The sequence below is a fragment of the Grampus griseus genome, assembly GCF_964374135.1.
Source record: "Grampus griseus genome assembly, chromosome: 4".
NCBI classification, from domain to species: Eukaryota; Metazoa; Chordata; class Mammalia; order Artiodactyla; family Delphinidae; genus Grampus; species Grampus griseus.
The window spans coordinates 80993821-81006884 of NC_138997.1; the positions used below are offsets into that span (position 1 = coordinate 80993821).

The following is a 13064-nucleotide window of genomic DNA, read 5'->3' on the forward strand; positions in this document are numbered from 1 at the left end:
TTGTTGCTTTTTTATCAGAATAATTAGATCAATGTGAGCAAAAATGATCTCTTTCAATGGCATGTTTTACTGACAGAAATGTCATCAGAGACAGAATTCACACAGGCTGTATTCCTGAGAAACTGCTGGTATGCATGGGATGGGTAGGGGTGGAGGAGCAGTAGGGAGGAGAGAGGAAGAGGAGGTAGGAGGCTTCCTACCTCCCTTGGGAACTGGTTGTATGAGCCCTGGGCGTGTAGGCCTCCCCTCCCTGGGGACCCAGGTTGGCCTACCTGTGCCCCCAACAAGCTAGTGTCTGAGCGCCAGTAACGAATACTGGTATCTGATATAGAAATTACCCATTAAGTGTTTGTGGACTTAATGAATGGAGTGCTATGGGAGCCCAGACAAGGGGAACCTAAATCAAGGAGGAAGAAGTGAAGGAAAACTTCCTGGAGGAGGGGACACAATCTGAGATTGAAAGGAGAAGTTGGCCAGGGTGTAAAGAACACATATGAAGGCACTTGGGCAGTTGTGTACAGAAAAGTGGGGGCCTAAATTAAGATCTATGTGTCTAACACACACACACACACACACACACACACACGTGAGCTCCTGTCATGCAGGAGACAGAAGCATGCTCTCTTTGAAATAGTAATAACCATGCTATTCTCTTTCAAGGACATTGTCGTAATTAATGTGGGAGAGGATGGGCTTTGTTAAACTTGATAATGTCAGGGTTCTGCAGGGGAAAACTGACAATACTGTGATCTATTGTGATATTCTTCACACTCTATAATTTGAGCTTGTAACTGCTTAACCAATTAAAGATTAAGCAGGCAGGCCTTAAATGCTACTGCACAACTGAAAGAATGATTTATTACTCACAAGGTTATTGGAAGGGAGGGAAGCCAGATTGCATTCAGAGGAACACCACTGGAGGTGGCTGTTAATTGGGGCTCCAGATCTAGGCTTCCCTGTTCAACCTGGAGAGAAGCTGCACCTTCAGTCCACCTCTTGGAGAGTTTCAATACACAATAATAAACTGAAAGGTTTGGAAATTCACTATAGTTAAAAAAAAAAAAAAAGGTTTATTAATGGTTAACACTCTTCTCAGGAAAATTCTTTTTTTTCCTTCCCAATTATCCCTGACTACCAGTTTTTGAATCATTGCAGTAAGAGAAGATTGAGACACTGGAAGAAATTTCATCCCTCTTTTGGGGTTATATTATAGCCAGATTTTTAAAAATCCAGTCTAAGATATATTCCATGAAAGCACAGTTTGTGCTAATGATGCTATGCTGACTTTAGGAATGCCTATTTGCTGTTTTTCAAGTGCCTACAACTCAAAGTAATCAACATACCAAAGCAGCATATTTGGGGATGGCATGTCCTGAACTCCTACAGTTATATACTGCAGTGGCATATGCTGCAACCCTTCAGTATCTATTACACCAGTTCACAGGAATGATGAGAAGAAAGGGAAACAAGACTGAGGCAATGGGATTGAGGAAGATATACAAAGTAACTGATAGCATTTGGAAACTGATTGGGTGTTGAGGGTGTAGAAAAGCAAGAGCCTAGGGTGACAGCTAGGTTTCTGGTAGAAGTAACACTGTGTATCCAACTAAGACAGAGAATGTAGGAGGAGGGGGAAAGGTGATGAATTCAATTCAGACATGTTCAGATTAAATTTACAAGGACACCCAAATATTGATGTACAGGTGTCTGGTAGGAAGCTGACTCTATGGCTAGAATCCAGGAGTGATATCAGGGCTCCAGGTAGAAATTTGGGTGTCATTAACATATAGGTGGGTGGTTGTAGAAACCATGGATATACCTAGTGGATTTTTTTGCACAAACAGATTTATATAATTTTGGATAAAAGAACTGCAAAGTCAGTTTCAGTCTGAATTTCAAATTGAACCCTATTTTAATTACTAGAGGGTAAAACAGTTGCAATAAATGTTAGGTACTGACTGGATGAATATATGGATGAATGGATAATTGAATGAATGAAGGGTAGAGCTTCATGAAAATCAATAGATGTTTTCCTTTTTTACTTTATCTCATGATTTGTTTCAGTTTTAGCTCTGGAAAGAAGAAAAATATGACTATCTCAAAGAAGCAAGAAGGCCACAATGGATGGGTTGTTTGGATGCAATACATGGAAGACTGCATTCCTGCTCTTAAAAGCCAATGAGCCTTTCATTTTTATGCCAACTAAGTTCAGACCATTGATGTATATTATTCCCATTAGGTATTGATGCCCTAGCAGTGACTGATCGACTGCTGCCTTTGCAGCAAATCCAGATGGAGGTGACCAGTCAAGTGACAGACTTGTTACTGTTCAGTAAGCAAACATGTTATTTTGCACATGACTTTCTTTGAGTAAATGTGAGTCTTCACTCTATATTCCTTGCCAGAGATCAACTGGCTTTAAAAGAAAGAGATGTGGGATACCAGGCATTGGATTGTGATACCCGTATCTTATATAAATGGCCATACTATGGTCCCAGGGGGCTGAAGAATAGTCCAAGACTCCTTAATAATCAACCACACTGCCGTCAAGGCGATAGACAGGGCAGGTTGGAAACAAGTCTTCCATTACCACTGATGGATGACTTTTACCTTTCCATGGAAAGGTAGTTCTGACTCTTCATGAATCATCGAGGAAATACTTAAAATGCATGGTCCTGGCCCCGAATGGTCAAAATGTTTTCACACCTCACTACAGGCACCAAATGGTTTGGGCAATGCCAAGAAAATCCATTTTATTGTTCAGGAAGGTCATTAGGACTCAAATTCATTACCTGCTGAGACTTTTCTTTGTTTCCCATTCATTACTGTCCTTTGAGTGAAATGGAGCTATAGGAACAGAGCACAGACCTCAGTTCACTCATCCCTGACACATTATTCATGTCTACAATTTCGCCATAAATTTGGAGAGGGAGAGACAGAAATTGCAAATGCAGGGATTTAAATCCCCTTGTGCTACATTTGTCAAGATGAGCAGATTGTAAACTGCCTCTTGCAAACATGATATGCATTTGGGCATCAAACTAATAATTGTGAACCACAGACTCATTCATTTGTGTGGTGTTTCCCTCCAGAAGTTTCTGAAATTGCTTTTGTAGTCATTACATAGACGTAGGATTGTTCAGGTTTAGTAGGAAGATTAGAGAGACTATCCAGCTAAAGAAGTTGGCCTTTTCCAATGAGATAGAAATGACAAATTTTTCTGTTTACATCATCACAGTCTTTACAAACTATGCATTTGGAATACTTGGTTTTGGGCTTTTTTGAGGAAAGGAAGGAGAGATTTGTATCGTCCTCAAATTTGTCTTAGAACTTTATAGGAACATTGATGACAAAGAAATCCAAATCATTTAGATGCTCTCACTCACACATCTGGCCCTTCTGTTGAAAAATAACCTGTGTATTTTACACTTTTAAGGCTCTGGCAGGGCCCTATCCTCTCGTCTCTCCATCAGAAGCTATGTTCTTTTGCTTCTTGTTTTGATTTTAAAATTTTCATTATATAAGTCATCCATTAATATATTTTCATTATAAAAATATTTAAATATTACGAACAACACTGGAGTTGCCTTTGATTACTATGTCAAATTCTGATGTTCTCCCCACCCTATTGCAACCTTTTCCACCCCTGATCACAAGCATTGTTAATAGTTTTGTGTGTATCTTTGCAGATCTTCTTCTAGGAATGTGTGTGTGTGTGTGTGTGTGTGTGTGTAGTATATTTTTGTGTGTGCATATGTTATTTGAGAGAAAATATACTGGACTGAATGTCTGTATCCTCCCCAAATTCATGTGTTGAAGCCTAATCCCCAATGTGATGGTATTGGGAGGCAGGGCTTTGAGGAAGTAATTAGGTCATAAGTGTGGAGCCCTCATGATGAGATTAGTGCACTTATAAGAAGAGACATAAGAGAGCTTGCTTCCTCTCTCTCTTCGCTCTCTGCTGTGTAAGAATGCACTGAGAAGACAGCCATCTGCAAACCAAGAAGTGGGCTCTTACCAGACACTGGATCTGCCAGCACCTAGATCTTAGACTTCTCAGCCTCCAGAACTGGAGAAATAAATGTTTATTGTTTAAGCCACCTAGTCTATGGTATACTTATTACAGCAGCTCAAACAGCTCAGGACACATTCTTTCCATTCTTTTTAACTGTTGCATAATATTTCACAGTATTGGTATACCATAGTTACTTATTAAGGTGGTTCTAATTTCTCACTATAGTCTACCCTGGCCTGATGAAGAGTCTTGAAAAATCCCTTACAGAGTGAATTCTTCTAAGTAAAAAATGTAAATTCCATTCACTTTAATGGAAAAAAATGTTTATGTACTTCTTTTTTTTTTTTTTTTTTTGCGGTACGCGGGCCTCTCACTGTTGTGTCCTCTCCTGTTGCGGAGCACAGGCTCCGGACGCGCAGGCCCAGCGGCCACGGCCCACGAGCCCAGCCGCTCCGTGGCATGCGGGATCCTCCTGGACGGGGGCGCGAACCCGTGGCCCCCGCATCCGCAGGCGGACCCCCAACCACTGCGCCACCAGGGAAGCCCGTTTATGTACTTCTAAGCCCTCAAATCATGCCCATTTACGTTACAACACCAAATACCATTAAAATGGACACAAGGACTTCTATAGTTAACATTAACTCGATCAGATATTCTCCATCATTAATTACTCCATAATATGGCTGTTCCCATTCTCTTATTCAGTGTTTACAGATTGCACCCTTAAGACTTTGATGTATTTGTTCATTCAACAAATCATTACTGAGCCCCTACTATGAGCCAAACACTGGTATGCATGCAGGGAATATGTTAACAGACAAAAAAATCCCTGTCTTATGGAAATTACATCCCAGTGCAAGAGATAAATAATAGACAAGTAAGATGTAAAGGATGGTAGATAGTGATATATCCTAAGGAGAAAAAAACAAAGCAGGGAAAGGGAATATTGGGAGGGTTGCAATTTGACCCGGAGGTACCTCACCAAGAAGGTGTGCTTTTGAATAAAGACCTAAAAGAAGTGAGGGAGGGATGTGTGAAGCTGTCTGGAAGAAAATTATCCTATGTATCCCTGACTAAGACGCCCTCTAGGACCAAATAATTCTTTCTGACGGAAATGACCAGTCTTTTTGCCCTGCAGTGCATCATTGGTTTCTCAACCTTTATCCCATTTCCTAGCATCGGATTTTTCCCCAAAGAGAGTAGACTAGAGCTTTCTTGCAGAAGTGTTAAGAGGCAATCACAGTTTTCAGTGAGAAATGGACCACTCAGCATGAGATTTATAACATGAGGGAGAATGGTATACACAGGCTACCCACTTTCTCTTGGGATCAGAAGCATGAGCAGGAAAAATGTGGTTAGCCTTCTAACAGGGAGATTTGTGGAGCAATTTGTCTCTGCCTGAGGCCACAGGGTAGAGAGAGGAGAGCCCAGGTATTAGCTGGAAGAAAAGAACTCAACCTAAGGGAAAATGAGCAACTTTTCCTTTTTATGACCAGGTATCTGCTTGTCTGTGGGCTCTGACTAGCATTTTATACACTGCCTGGATATAAGTCCTATCTCTTGCGAGTATCAGTTGGATAACCTCAGGCAGATTATTTAATCTCTCTGTGTTTCGCTTTTCATCTGTAAAATGAGTATGATAATAGTCGCTATCTCATAAGGTTGACATTGGGAATTAAATTGAGATCATGGAGATAGTGTCTGGGACATAGTAAGTACTTGTGAATAAGTTCATCATCACCATCACCATCACCATCATCTCTATCACCACCACCACCATAATTTCTTGGGCTTAACAGGGAACAGCAGCAAGTTCAGGGACAAGCAGGTATTATTGAGTGCATCCTTAAAACACTTATCTGTATCTCACAGCACCTGGTACTGAAGATTCAGCAGAGAGGCTGCCTAAAGTCAGTAATCTTCTAGGCAAGGGAAGCATAAAACAAGCCCAAGCTTCAGGCAAATAGTAGAGGGTTAAGGATTTTCAGGAAGGGTGGTGATATGAAAATGGGCTTCCTTGGCACCAGTGAAGGGGGAGGGGGAGGGGGAAGTAGAGCCATTTTAGGACAAAGGCACCTGTGAGACAGGCTGCTGTGCTGAATTTGACCAGGAAGCTGCTTGATGTAAATGTCTGTGAAGCGGTGAAGAGGCCTGCGGTGAGAACCATCCAGGGGCTCCATAACCTCGCCTGGCTTCATTCTGTGTCTCTTTGGCCCCAGTGTGTCCTCAGTTGTGTGGAAACAACCCAAGCTGACGACCAAATCTTTCAGCTACAAATCCACCTCACGGCGTAAAGAGAACTAAACACGTAAGTGTTCAGATGTCTCTAAAATAACGTGTTACTTTTCTCTTTTGTTGGGAAGTTCTACATAATAGTTTATAATGTTAGCTGGTCAGGACGAACTGCTGACATGGATTTGAATCCTGGCTCTGTTTTACTAGTTGTGTAAGATTGGATGAGTTCCATAATTCCTTGGGTCTAAATGTTCTCATTTAGACACTGGAAATTGTAATCATATCTACCCAATAGGGTACTTATGGAGATTAAATGGGATAATGCATATAAAACACTCAGCACAGTGCCCAGCAAACAGTAAATACATATGATGATCATTATAGAAATCTTTTGGCTGGATTGTTTTCTGGTGAGGTAAATGGGGAAAGGAGAGTATAAATGTAGAGAAAGAGAAAGGATAGAAGAGGAGACATGAAAAAGAGAGGCAGGATGTGAAAAGCTGATCCTGGAAAAGAGGCACTTAACGACTGTCAAAAAAGTCCTGAGAGAGAAAAAGGATAAAGATGGCAGGGACTCGAGGCAGAGAATTAGCTTTGCTTTTTTGCCAAGGTTTCATCCATCTGGTCTTGGCTTCTATGCTTGCTTTTTCCTCCAAATGCAGCTCTAGAAACCTAGTGGTGAAACCCAGGGCAAGGAGACAGACCATTTCTGAATTACCCTAAACTTCTGTTCTCAGGGAAGGCATATATGAAATGTACATATTAGTCTTTTGCAGTACGTAATTCCTTTGAGACTAATAGAAGAGACAGGCCTGTCAAGTGAGTCAGCAGTGACCAAAGGCAGACATAAGCCTTTTGCTTTTTGGCTGACAGCTCATGCAGAGAAAAATATTCTCTGGTTCAGACAAAGGTAAATGTAGCTTCAATTCCAACACAAAATTCTTTTTTTTTTTGCGGTACGCGGGCCTCTCACTGCCGTGGCCTCTCCCGTTGCGGAGCACAGGCTCCGGACACGCAGGCTCAGCGGCCATGGCTCACGGGCCCAGCCGCTCCGCGGCATGTGGGATCTTCCCGGACCGGGGCACGAACCCGTGTCCCCTGCATCGGCAGGCGGACTCTCAACCACTGCGCCACCAGGGAAGCCCCCAACACAAAATTCTTACCCTCCATAATCAGCTTCTATTCCCAGTCTACGATGACAGGAGACACTAGAAATAACAGAAACACCACTGATTTCTTACTGTTGGGTTGTAATAAGTTAATCATTGCTAAAGGTAAAATGCCCAAACGATAGAATAACTCAGATTATTTTCAGGATCTAAGCGTGCACACACACACAAAGAATTTAGATTTGTTTAATAGCAGATATTGTAGTGGAGCATCTATTTATAGGTAAATATACAGAAAATGAACACAAACCTGAATAAGTTATGAGATACCTAGAAAAATACAACAAATGGTTAACTTTCTTTAATGTGAAGAATGGCTGGTCTGAATCCACTCCTAGATTAGATTTTTGAATTCTAATCAACTACAAAATCAAGGCAGAATTGCAGTTCTGAACTGAATTTTCATTATGATCTCTTCTGATGTGCCTTTACAAACACAATAATTTAAGAAGCCAAGTTGAAGCCTGGATCTGAATATCAGAACGTAGGGCACACTTAAGAGGAAGACCAAAGGGTAATTTTTACATTACAAAATTTATCTTGACCTTGAAGAATAACTGCTTTTATAAAATTAAATACGGATTGAAGTCATGTGTTATGATCCACCCCATCTGTTCAGCATACATACATACATTTTTTTTTTTAGGAAAAAAGAGAAATATGCTTATTTCACATTTTTGCTGAATTACTTCATAAGATGTTATATCCTGGACCTCTGAGATGGCTGTGACTGGAATCTGCCTGCTTTTGTTTCTAGCTTAAGTGCAGCCTGGCTGGCCTGTGCAGAAGGTAATTTCCCAGACATGCAAGCCCCTAGGGGCAGCTGACTTCTACAAAGCACTGGAGACACTCTCATTTCTCGGTTGGGACTTCTACCATGTAATTCGCACTTTCCTTTGCCTTCCCAAGGCTGGTGCTTCTTCGCCTTTGAGTTCTGCAGCTGAGGTCCATGGTTCCTTTGTGGGTGCAGCTGAAGCAGCTCATTCCTGGCACTGCCCCAGTGAGCCACACTGCTCATTTAACCACAGGCTTGATGTACAGCCCAGTGTGAGACCCAGAGGAAAGAGAGGCTTCTGTCCTCGGTGGGATAGAATATTTACGCTTAGGCCTTTGCTTTAGGATTTGGGATTTTGCCCTTCAGAGCTGTATGTATCAATACCCCAAAGCAATTTTTCTTGGATGCATTTTGCTTTGAATTTGAAATATGCTTTTTATTTAATAAGGCACAGGCACAGGACTACATTCATTATTTAGACTAGAACATCTTTTGCACCTGATGTAAGGAAAAAATAAAAAACTGGCATGCATGTTCAGGGTAACTGCATAGAGTAAAATGAACCCAATTTATGTAAAGGATTATTGAAGGAATACAAAACCTACAAAGTAAGCCTGCTAAATCATTCATTCAGTAACGGATTGACATGTGCCCAGATCTGGATCCTGTGCTTTGCTAGCTTTTAAAGCAAAGCAAAGAAGCAGTTATTTAAAAGTGATGGTGGGGGCTTCCCTGGTGGCGCAGTGGTTAAGACTCCGCCTGCCAATGCAGGGGACACGGGTTCGAGCCCTGGCCCGGGAGGATCCCACATGCCGCGGAGCCACTAGGCCTGTGCACCACAACTACTGAGCCTGTGCTCTAGAGCTCATGGGCCACAGCTGCTGAGCCAGTGTGCCACAACTACTGAAGCCCACACGCCTGGAGCCTGTGCTCCACAGCAAAAGAGGCCGTTGCAATGAGAAGCCCACGCACCGCAACGAAGAGTGGTCCCCGCTCACCGCAACCAGAGAAAGCCCGCGCACAGCAATGAAGACTCAACGCAGCCAAAAATAAAAAAATAAAAAAAATAAAAGTGATGGTGAAAAACAGTATTGAAAGAGAGCAATCCTGGAGAGTGGATACATTTTAAGTGATGATTCTCTCTTAAATAATATAATTCACAGACCATGGAGCTAGGCCCCAGGAATCATCTCTCGGCCTACGTTTCCATTTGGCAACCCTTGACATTCTATCATTAAAAGATATATAAATGCAATGTAAATAATGTCAACCACTTTTAAACAAATAATTATCTCTCTTGTTCTTTCGCAGATTTCTATTTCATTTTATGATTAAAATTTTTGCTATGCACTAAATGGGTGCAGTTAGGCTTAAAGTCTAATTTTGGGAATCTAGCCCCTTTGAAACTATTGGTTTCTTTTACATTTCCAGTTATCGTCTATAAATCCATCTGATGCTAAAACATCTGATGTGAAGAAATTGTAAATCTAAACCCTTTCTTCTGCTCTATACACAAAACGTCTAAAATTTATGATGAGGCAAATGGAACACTTTCATGAGTTAACTGTTCTCTAGACTGAATAGCAGAAACATTTCAGGCAATCAAAAAGCAAGTAGGGGGACTTCCCTGGTGGCTCAGTGGTTAAGAATCTGCCTGGCAATGCAGGGGACACGGATTTGATCCCTGGTCTGGGAAGATCCCACATGCCGCAGAGCGACTAAGTCCGTGTGCCACAATGACCGAAGCCCGCATACTCTAGGGCCCGCGAGCCACAACTACCAAGCCCACGTGCCACAACTACTGAAGCCTGCGTGCCTAGAGCCCATGCTCCGCAACAAGAGAAGCCACTGCAACGAGAAGCCTGTGAACCACAATGAAGAGTAGCCCCCGCTCGCCACAACTAGAGGAAGCCCACGCACAGCAACAAAGACCCAAAGCAGCCAAAAAAAAAAAAGCAAGTAGGAAAACCCAGCTTTAATTGATTCCTCAGAGAATTTTTTTTCCAGATTATAAATTCTTATATTTTCCATTTTGTTGTTTCAGGAGATACACAAATGAAATGCAGGATATTGGAAAATAAAATGCTGAGAAGTAGGATGATACAAAAATATACCTACTTTGCCTGTATGGAACTCTATCAGGGGAATAAAACCAAAAGTGAACGAGGGATTTTTTCACCCTGGCAAAAGTATAGGCTTCATCTGGCCTGGAGAGAGCCACTGTGCAAGACACCTTGTGACAGTACCTGGAGGGATGTCAGTGGGGCTCCCAGATAGGAACATTGTACAGACCCCTACCCAGAGTGACTATATGGGGCTCGGGGGGAGAAATGCCCATTGACAAGGCCTCTCCTGGCCGCAGGGTCTTCTGTGCAGCTTCCTGGATTGTGACCAATTAGTCATCCACACATCAGCATTTTCTGTCTTTAGAAGCAATCATTACATTTGCCATTGGTGAGTGTGATCTGTGTATTCGTGGAACAGCTTGACTCAACTGTAGTAGCTTTAGAAATGCAGTCCTGGGGGTCTACTCTGTTGTAATTCCCTTAATTTTCTATCTGAATACTTACAAGCTTTATGATTGTGCTATTATGTACTTATAGTCATAAGAATTCAATTTTAAACAAAATATTCTTTAGTATCCTTTTTCATATGTATTTTCATCCCATATGTAAAGCTTGGGATAAAAAAGTACAATCAGTTGAAGGGTAGAACATTTTAAAAAACACTAATTTACCTTGTTCTTCAAATTTTTTAAGGTTTAAAAAAGCTATTAGTATTTTAAAGCATTTTAAGAATTATTATAAATCCCCTCTCAGAATATCTGTCTCTACTGGGGTGAGATCATGTTCCTCTATTGTGAGCGCACAGTAGGAACTCAATAAATGCTTGTTCTGAGAGTACATGACTATAAACAGATACTTATGTTTCTCTTTCACCATAATAGGTAATATCTATGAGTAGTGTTATCTCTGACAGTGGCATTAATATAACAAAACTAAGTTTAGGATAAGAATTGATTTTAAGTCATACTAGAAGAACGGGAAATTTAAAAGTGGAAATATAAAGTCTAGGGTCTGTCCATGAATTTCCAAATATAACATGCTTGACCAGGAAAATAGAAATGAATATTTTGAGTGAACTCCAGATAAAGGAAATTATCAATACAAAGCCATGTAAATTTAAATTAACATAAAGGAAACATAATTACTTGTAAAAACAACCGTATACATTAAGAGAAATGATACTGTCTTTGAACTTGCATTCTCAATCTGTCTGTGCAAAATTGCTTGTAGTGTCTCCAAACAGGCATCTGTGGTCAGATGCGTCGAAAACATTCCATGAAATGGTATATGTCAGAGCAACAGAGCCTGCTGTTTCCTTTAACTAGATGGAGTCTGGCCAGGTCATGGCTGTGCTTTGGAACAACTCGTCTGGATGTGTGAAACCTGCAGGACAGGCAGCAGCAGCTGGAAGGCATCCTGTATGTATGTGGTGCTATTGCAGCCCTATGAAGGGAGAAAATTGTGGTTGGAGGGTTATTGTCAGAGTTCCAGCTTGACAATTCCTCCCATTTGATAATGTTCCTTCTCCTCATACCCCACACTATTTTAGAATATTTTTCTTTTAATGTTGGTGCTTAAAAAAGATGTAAACACATTTCTTTGGATGTTTCTATTCTGTCTCTGACTGCCTGGGTTTCCTCTTAGCTGCGTCCTCCAGAACCTGCCTCTATGGTTCCTTGTCTCTTCTTGTCAACTCCATCCCCCTCTGTGGCTTTGTCTTAAACGATAACATTTGTTGTCACCACATTGTTATTCTTGTACCTTGGTAGTTTCCCTTAACGATAACACCCAATTCCTAAACGCATTGCTATAAATACATAGGTAGCCCTCCCTGACTTTTGTAATTTCCAAATTTTGCATTTGACAGGTACTTCAGACAGCAAGAAACTACTGTATATGCATTGCCCATGTTCAAACTCAACTTGTCAACACCTTGTGGCTTCAATGAGGTGCCCTGGGGCTACAGATGTGCCAGTTCCTTAGAGATGGTCCCTAATAGAAGGTTTTCCCCACTAATTACAGGTGGAACACAGTGCCTCTAAGTCAAGAATGAGGCCTCCTGGGCTTCTCTTCTTCGATCTTACATCGTTACTTCTGGCAAAGCCACAGCTGTACGGGGCAGCTGCATGTCCATGTTACAATGTCCTGGTGGGTGGGCAGGCCACGGAGTGAGCGGTCACAGAGGGTCTTGCCTCTGGTCACTGAACGGGCAGATGATAAACATTCTACTTGTCATTTTTGCCAGTCTGGAGCTTAGACCTAGCTAAACTCAAGGTTATGTAAATGGAGGGAAGTGCCCATTTTTATGAAAATCACCACTGAGCAAGAATACCTCATTGCAGCCAGTTATCACAGTGTTAAATCTGGTGTCAAACTTGGCAGCAGAAATGTGCTTCTGTCGGGGGAAACAGCAACAGAAATAACATGCGAGCTTAGCGTTTCTCTTTATAATCAGAATTCTTGAAAATGAGGTATTGCTGCTTCACCCGAGGGTTTACAGCTGGTTTAACTACACAAATGTACTCAGAAAAGACTGCAGACGATAAAATTTAGAATTGCAATAACACTTGCTGCCTGGGAGAAATACACACACACAAAAAATGTAGCTCTAACATTTGCTTTGATTCAGAAGCACTTTCGCTCCAGGAGGCCACTTACCTCTAACAGTACACTATTGATCATGGGGTTAAGGACCTCAGCCTTCTTGTTGCTCTGTGGAATCAAAAGGATGAAATTGACAGATTAGGTGCTCATACTCCAAGGCTTGTCCCAGAAAATGCAGATGCTGGCTTTGTTGAGGAATC

The 13064-nt window shown here is 41.5% G+C and overlaps 1 protein-coding gene across 3 annotated transcripts in view; it reads right to left on the reverse strand.

Moving 5' to 3' along the window:
- Positions 1–7683: 7683 nt before the first annotated feature.
- The window catches only part of FAM114A1 (family with sequence similarity 114 member A1), a 62775-nt gene continuing 57394 nt past the window's right edge, over positions 7684–13064 (reverse strand). For all 3 annotated transcript variants that reach the window (XM_082653978.1, XM_082653979.1, XM_082653977.1), the window contains exons 13-14: positions 12919–12972; positions 7684–11703 (exon numbers count right to left, since the gene is read on the reverse strand). In XM_082653978.1, the coding sequence (XP_082510104.1) occupies positions 11602–11703; positions 12919–12972 (156 nt within the window). In that variant the 3' untranslated portion in view covers positions 7684–11601. The remainder of the gene's footprint in view (positions 11704–12918; positions 12973–13064) is intronic.